Source organism: Mustela nivalis (assembly GCF_964662115.1).
Source record: "Mustela nivalis genome assembly, chromosome: X".
NCBI lineage: Eukaryota > Metazoa > Chordata > Mammalia > Carnivora > Mustelidae > Mustela > Mustela nivalis.
Window position 1 is genome coordinate 132,108,068 of NC_139040.1, and position 8,318 is coordinate 132,116,385.

The window sequence follows — 8,318 nt, forward strand, 5'->3', positions numbered from 1 at the left end:
TGGGTAAAGTCAGAATCACGCTAGACCCTCAGGCAGCCTCCACCGCAGCCGCGTGCTCCACAAAGGAGACCAGGCATCGGGGACAGGGTGACCCCTGCACGCTGGGTGGCCTCCCCGTGCAGCAAGCTTTGCTGGCCAAGCATATGCCTCTGAGGGGCCTGGAGGCCGGGGTGCACCCTGTAGTAGGCTCTGCGGTCCACACAGGAGGCGGGGGGGGGGGGGGGGGGACGTGCCCCGCCCCCCTGGCAGAGCCAATCGCACGGAGCCGCTTCCCACTGTGGGAGGTGCAGGTGCCTCCACGCTTGCGTCCTCCTGACCAGGGTCCGCTTCGCAGCAGCCGCTGCCTGTTGCTCGCGCAGGAACAGCCTGGCCCTGTCTGCTGCCTCCGGGGCTCTCTCTGGCCGCCTTCATCCAGGGTGGACGCACAGGGCTGCGCATCAACCCCTTTGCAGGGCGGCTGGGGACGTACACCCCCTTCCGTGCGGCTCCCGTGCGCAAATCCCTGGGGCAGGCACTGCTGTTCAGGAACGACCATGGCCCTGCTGTACCGGGGCCTCGTCCCCAAAGTTCCAGGCACCCCTACCATAACCCTACACCCAGCAAACTGCTCCCAAGGCCTCGACCACACCTGTTGTCCCAGATAAGCAAAGGCCTCTGTGTTATCTGCCTGGATTGCCCAGCCCAACCGCGGACCCGCCTCTCTGAATGCCTGCGCCCAGAGGACGGGAACCCCATGCGTGGGATGTAGGATTCCTGACAGCCACCTCTGCATGCATGGCCAGGGAGCCCCCTCGATGCCTTTGCAAACCTCCCTAGCTCTGTGCCTCCTCCCTTCTTAGCAACGCCTTGGCCCAGATGCATGAGGCAGCCACATCTGCAAATGTGGGGATTGCCCTGCCAAGGCTGGTGTGAAAACAGAACTCATGCATGCATGCAGGGGAGGGTCCCCGGGACCTCTTGCATCAGCTGTGGAATCTGGCCAGCATCAGGCGCCCATGGAGGGACCGTCCACTCCTGCGAGGCAGGGGGAACTGGCCAGGCACCCAGCGCTCTCCAGAGGGGCTGTGGCCAAGGCGTGGCAAGGGTCCCCATGCAGTTCAGATCCTAGCTGGGCTGGGAGCTCACTCGGGCTGACGAGGCCACTCCTGGGGAGACACCCAGGGAGGGAGGGACGGTGCTCACGAGGCCGTCGGCATTATTTTCCACTCGGAGCACATGACGCGGCTCATGTCCCAAGACCTGTTTCTCATCTGTTTTCTCCTTTTGCTGAGCGAGCTCGGGGACTTTTAATCAAACCCACATGTGCTGGATCCGGGACCTGGGTTGGGGGGAAGCAGCATCATGTGTCCTGGGGTTGTGATGCTGGTGATCTCGCTGGGATCCCGGGGATGTGGGCTTACGGTGGCTCACGCTGGTCGGGAGGCTGATGGTCAGCGTTACACGCAGCAGCCCCCTCCCTCCACCAAAAAAAAAAAAAAAAAAAAAAAAGCTATTTGGGGTCTTTGAGTAGCTACTGGAGAAGAACGGTCGTCTCCAGGACCCAGGAACCAAAGTTGAAACGCCAACCCCCGTCGACCCTGAGACTCTCGCTGTTCCCTCATGCCGTCTGCATGCCCTGAATTTCTCACCTACGACATGGACCCTTGAGGCCATATAACCCACGGAATCCTCAAACAGCAGGACTGCACTTTGAAGAATCATCACGGCACCCCGATGCCGCGAGGGTCCCCCTTGCCCACGGGCCACGACGGACCTCCCCGCGAGCCAGGAGCCACGCCCAAGCCCACGCCCGAGCTCCCCCTGCAACTACGGAAATCCTGACTCTCTACTGTATCCACATCCGGTCCGGGAATGTATGCGTTGCTTCTTCACGTAGGGTTTGACTGATTTCCCCGAGTTGCGGGGCTAACTAAAAGCAAACTTCGGGGTCAGTTGCCGCCCAACGCTTGCCTCCCCAGGGCTCCCGTCTGTAGGACGCATTCCCTTCCTTGATGCTTCCCCTCTCTGGGGGCGTCGCTGGAGCAGGGATGCCCAGAGAGCCAATCCTGACTTTCCCCAAGCCAATCCTTTCAATCGGCTCCATTGTTCTTAAAAATATCTATATAAATGTACAGAACACTTATTTTCGGAGCTCTTCTCCAGGATAGGGAAAATTAACAGCGCGTGTATTAGGTTTGCACGGACAGTGATCAGGAGCCCGGGGTGCGGTCCGCAGGTGGGTGGGGGGTGCATCGCCGCTCCGGGCTCCGCTTCCTCTGGAACAGCTGTGCCTAAATCTGTAAGAGTTTTGGGGTGCTTCCAAGGTTTCTGTTTTCCTGCAGCAGCAAGGGTTACGCAAGAGGGCTGGGTTCTCAGGCTGCACAGCTGCGTGCCCGTGCAGGGACACCAGGAGGGACTCTCTGTCCAGGGACACCAGTGCAGACCCTCTATGGAGATGAGATGGTGGTCCCTGGAGCCCCAAGCCACCCTCCTGATCTTGCAGCTCAGGGCAGTGGAACATCTCCTGCAAGGCCAACCAGTTGTCCTGGTTCCTAACATCCCCAGGTCCCCTCTGGATGAAACCCCACCACCCTAACAACATGCACGGTCCCAGGAAGGGAAAGTACTTGGTCACAAGAGACTAAGGGATGGTCATTGGTGATGAAAGGCAAGACGTACGTCGTGAAATGCAGACTGTCCGACAAGGCAATATCGGAGGCTGTGTCCTAGACCTTCCCAGAGGGACACGTGCACAAGGACCTCCGAGGACATGGGTGACACACAGCCTGTGCTACCACAGCTCTGGGTGTGCCTGAGAAAGGCATTTCTCTCCAGCTTCTCGGAGAGACTGAGGCTGCGGGCTGTGGGTTTCCCACCCAGTCCTGGAGGGTGGAGGCTGATGCCTCCTGAGGCCTCCCTCCTGGGCGTGTAGACCCTGTGTGCTCACACGGCCACCCCTCTGTGCCTGTCCGCATCCCCTCTTCTTAGAGGGACCCCAGTCCTATGGGATGGGGGCCACCCTAGTGACCTCATTTTACTGTAATTCCATCTCTCAAGACCCCCACCTTCAAATACAACCCCATTCTGAGATCTTGGGCTTAAGACTGCATCCTATGAATTTTGAGGGGACACAGTTCAGCCTGTAACAGACTTAAACCATGGAATCACCACAGACATTCTGCTAGGATGGACAGGAGGCCCTCACGTGGCCCCAGTCCTAGCAGAGAAAGAAAGGAGATTTTCAGCGGAGCTGCACGAGGACAGGCCACGGACATTCCTCAGCCTCAGAACTTCAGTCTCCACGCCTTTCAGACCCTCAAGGGCATGCGTATCAGCCCATAATCCTCTTAGGAGCAGATTCTGGTTCAGCAGGTCTGGGTGAGGCTGAGACTATCTTTCTCAGCAGGTCCCAGGGGGTGTTGGAGCTGTTGGCCCTGGGGACCCTACTCTGCAGACATCCTTCCTCTCAGCTCTGTCCAGGTCACAGACCCTCCCAGGATCTGAGAGATCGTCACCCTCTTCAAGAAAAGAAGAGCCAAAGAAGAGCCCTAGGCTGTTTCTTCCCATGAGTAGGAGGGAAGTTAGCTTTGGGAGCCTTGAAAACGAGAGACGTCATCAGGGTGGGGACACTAGATGCTTCCCTCGTGACCTGGGTAAGCGGCAGGAGCTCACGGAATTCCCGACACAGGAGGACCACCTACAAATCCAGGAATGCATCCAGAGTGGGGCTCCAGGAATGGATGGTGCGGTGGGAGACTGCGTCTTGACCCTACCCCCTCCAATTCTGATGACCACCACCAAGCAAAGTTCTCCAACTACATCCCCTGGGGATCACCATCTGTCCAGACCATATTTTATTGGGATCCACAAGGATAAAACCCAACTACCAGTAGAAAAAGTTTTGGGAGAACTTTTGAGAATGGTTTGCTCCAGGGTCGCCTGGGAAACCCGTCCGAACACTCACAGCAGAAGGCACAAGGCTTTGCGAGCTTTGCCACCTCCGTTCTCAAGAATGTAGCAATTTCTACAGCAGCTGTCCTCACCAGAGGGACACCTTCTTCAAGGGTGTAGCTCAAGGTCATAGGGAAAGTGGGGATGCTACAAGATTTAACAGACCTGGCTCCGCTCCACTCTAGCACCAGAAACAAACACAGGAGTTATTTCTGACGACAGAGCTGCAGGAGACCCCGAGGGCTGAGGACAGGCACATTGGAACCCTCCAGAAAACCTGCAGACTTGGTGTCTCAAGCAGTGGAAGTAGAAACATGAAAACATCCCTAAAGTTTCATATTTTGTGTCAATGTGGACAGGCTTCAGTGCCCGGATATTGGGTCAAACGCTAGTGTAGATGTCACTGTGCTGGTATGCTGTCAATGGGACTGACATCTGCAGTCGCATACTGGGAAAGCCCATCACCGTCGGTAATGTGTGGGTCTCCTGCATCTGTTGAAGGCCTTAAATGCAATGATTGAGGTTTCCTGGAGAAGAAGGGAGTCAGACTCCACACGGCAGTGTTATATCCTAGCTGAGTTGCTAAACTGCCCTGAAGGTTTTGGACTTGCCAGCTCCACAGTCCTGTGAGGCAATTCCTTAAAATAGATTGGAGTCTATAGATTTATGATGATGATAAGGACAATGATTGTAGATAGATAGGTGGATGGATGGATAGTTAGATAAATGGTGCAATGGGTAGATGGATGGATGGATGGATGGTTGGGTGGATGGATAGGTCAATGGATGGATGGATGGATAGATGGATGGATGATGGACGGATGGATAGAAACATAAATGATGGATGGATGGATAGGTCAATGGATGGATGGATACATAAATCATGGATGGATGGATGGATGGATAGATAGATGGGTGGGTGGGTGGATGGATGGATAGATGGACAGATGGATGGATGGATAGAAGAATAGATGGATGGATAGAAACAAATGATGGATGGATAGGTCAATGGATGGATGGATACATAAATCATGGATGGATGGATAGATAGATGGGTGGGTGGATGGATGGATAGACGGACAGATGGATGGATGGATAGAAGAATAGATGGATGGATAGAAACAAATGATGGATGGATAGGTCAATGGATGGATGGATACATAAATCCTGGGTGAATGGATGGATGGATGAATGTGTGGATGGATGGATGGATGTGTGAATGGGTGGATGTATGGTTGGATGGATGGATGGATGCTTGGGTAGATGGATGGATGGATGGATGGATGGATGGATGGATGGATGGACGGTTGGATGGATGGATGGATGGTTGGTTGGATGGATGGATGGATGGATGGATGGATGGATGGGTGGATGGATGGAAAGATGGATGGATGGATAGAAGAATGAACGGATGGATAGAAACATAAATGATGGATGGATGGATAGGTCAATGGATGGATGGATACATAAATCCTGGGTGAATGGATGGATGGATGGACAGATAGATGTACATATGTATTGGTGGACAGACATCAGGTGGATAATACCTAGATCCATACGTCAGACTCAGGCTGATGGAGACTCTCCTGCTAACATAAGATTTCCCAACCTGAGCTCCAGCAACATTTGGGGCTGGATCCCTTTCTGACATGTGCAGCAGACATGGGGTGGCCTCCTTGGCCTCCACCCGTTTGAGGACACCACCTGACCCACTCACAGGCGTGACCACCAAACACGACTCTAGATATTGTCCAGTGTCCCCTGGGGACAAAGCAGCCCCCATGGAGAACGGCGGGCTGCAGCGTGTCTGCCTGGGGCATGTCCCTTCCGGCCTGGCTGTGCTGGCTGTGGACGCACGGTTGAACGGGGAACCCCAGAGCAGCTGGCCCCTTGTGCCACGGATCCATGGGTCTCCACCCAAGGGTAAGCCAGATAGCCTGGTGCTTACTCATCATCCGTCCCACGGAGCCCTGACTCTGCACAGCATGACTCTGGGTGCTTCTGAACCTACAGGTCCCAAGCCCCACCCACATACCAAAGACGCCTATCAAGGGGGCAGCACCTTACATGGCATCTTTAATCCAGCTCCCTCCCAGATGACTCTGCACAACACGGCGGAGAACCACTGCCCTACATAGCTGGGCAGGTTCGGCTGAAAGGAGACAGGCTTAAACGCCTCATCTAGGGCTTGGCCTTCACACCCAGAGATCAGCTAGATCAAACGTCATTGAGGGTCCACGAGGAACGAGGCAGAATTAAGGGAGACTCTTGGTTGGTTGGTTCTGGGGTGCCTTCAGCGTGGGGTGGAGTCCCGTGGCCCAGCGTGGCCTGGCCTGTTGCCTCGGGCACGGATCCCACTCTCCACGTATCAGCCAACCACAACGCCCCACAGAGCTGGGTGCAGCACCGTAAGATAATAAGACGTTATAGTAACATATATACAAGACACGGTACGTTCAGGGGGGAAACATGCATAAAGATAGGACCTTCCTTCTTTCTCGACAGAACAGAAACAAACCGCAAGCTGGCCTTGGCAAGTTTCATTTCTGCTTCTGCTTCCCGACGGCAGAACCTCGGGCCCGTGATCGAACCCCACCCCGTGCCTCAGTGTAGCCGTCTCTAAGGCGGCGGCAAGCGGGGCCCCATCATGGGGCTGGGAGGCTGATGCGTGCCTGGGGTACAGGACACGAGGCCGTCACGGAAGGAATTTGGTGCTCATGGGCCACAGCCTAACCCAGAGAACGTTCCCACCAAAGCCTGAGGAACTGAGTGGCTCCTGAAGGAATTTGGCCCCCTCGTCCCTGAAGCATCAGATGCACGGCACCGTGCAGGTCTCACTGTCCCAAGGGGTTTGCTGAGCCTCCCGCTGTCCCCGCACGGTGACGACATCAACCCTGGGACGTGCTTTCCTGGAGGTCAGGCTGGGTCTGCCGCTGGGCAGCTCCGTGTTAAAACCAGCCTCTGCCCTCCAGCCCCTGCTAGGATGAATGTGGGGACGGGCCTGTCCCTGCTCCCAGGAGCTCCGCAATGTGTCGCGTCCCGGCGGAGATCGTCAGCTGACCCTCACCTTCCCACCGGCCCCCAGACAACCTACGCCCCCGTCCCTGAACACACCCCGAACAGGAAAAACAGGCCGCACCACGACGGGGACGTGGGAACATAATTCTGCCTTCCTAACCTACAGCATGTGCCAACCCACCCTCGTCCCCCGTCCCCTTGCTTGCAAGGACACCACGACACAGAGGGGCTGTTTCAGTCCCGTAGCTCCTGGGTTCCTAACCCGTTCCCAAAGAGCCTCCTGCCACACCCTCCTACAAACAAACACCCCCTCCCCACCCCTCCCTGCATCTGGGACGCAGCAGCCGCGATCTCCAGTGGCAGCTCCGGGCGTAAACAACTCCCACGGCTTTTCTTTTGCAACCAAGAAAGCTCTCCTTTTTCCAAGAAGCCGCAGAATCCAAACCCGCGTGCCAGCTCTGGGTTTACCCGATGAAAATCGGCCGAACTGATCTTTTCCATCGGGACCCAGGACTTGAAAAGACCCTGTGCCCCCTGCATTGAGCTTAAATCACGGAGGAGGAGGAGGGCCGTGTTGGAAAGGCAGAGCGGAACGGCCCAGAGCGCTGCTTGCTTCCCAGCACTGTGGGCCTGTGTTCTGCTGTTCTGGGTCTGGGTTCCTGACTCCAGAGTCACCGGCTGTCCCCTCGGCTCTCTCAAAATCCACCAGTCCCGTATCCTCTAATCGCGTCTGGCAGCTTCTCCCGGTTTTTCAGCAGAAGCAGCTCAGGAAGGAGTTTTGAGAAGGACCCAGACAGCACCCACGGCCGCTCTCCCTCGGGGCCGAGTCGGCTCTTACCTTGCACGTGCGCCAGGAAGCCCAGCACCGAGACCCAGAGGAGGCCCCAGCGGCTCTCCATCCTTGGCGGCAGCAGGAAGGAGCCTCCTGGACGGCCACAGCCCAGCGGCGGTGCGCGTGAGATCCGGCCTCCGAACCCCACCCTCCGTGTGTGTGTTGACTTCCTGTCTCCCAGCTTGGAAGGAAGGGAGGCCAAGTTCCAAGCGGAAAGTCTGCACCCGGTTGCAATCCCTTTGCCAAAAGCTAATGGGGCCCGTGCTCAGTTGAAAAACCCCACAGCCTGGGCGGGTGAGGCCCGTGTGTGCACGCCGGAGGTCGCCCCGGGCCTCCCCAGAGCAGGGCTGGCTGGCCGACGCTCTGCACGGCAGGGAAACACGCACCACCCGACAGCAAGCGGCCTTCCTCGCTTGGGGAAGCCGGCACACCTGCTCGGCAGCTCTGCTCCCTGCCTGCGTGGGAGGCGCCCCTGAGATCAAAGCGTTGCCAACCCCGAGCCTGGGGAGGACGCTCCCGGTCCACAGATCTGTGCATT

At 56.8% G+C, this 8,318-nt stretch overlaps 1 protein-coding gene across 4 annotated transcripts in view; it reads right to left on the bottom strand.

The window, feature by feature from the left end:
• LOC309856273 (glycoprotein Xg-like) overlaps positions 1–8,318 on the bottom strand; it is a 28,633-nt gene extending 20,315 nt beyond the window's left edge. Inside the window, exon 1 of one of the 4 annotated variants that reach the window (XM_082717193.1) lies at positions 7,787–8,318. Coding sequence is in view for 1 of the 4 variants with exons in the window: in XM_082717197.1 (XP_082573323.1) it covers positions 7,787–7,847 (61 nt within the window). In the remaining 3 variants the exon portion in view is untranslated. The remainder of the gene's footprint in view (positions 1–7,786) is intronic. The other 3 variants (XM_082717200.1, XM_082717196.1, XM_082717197.1) reach the window with 3 other exon arrangements.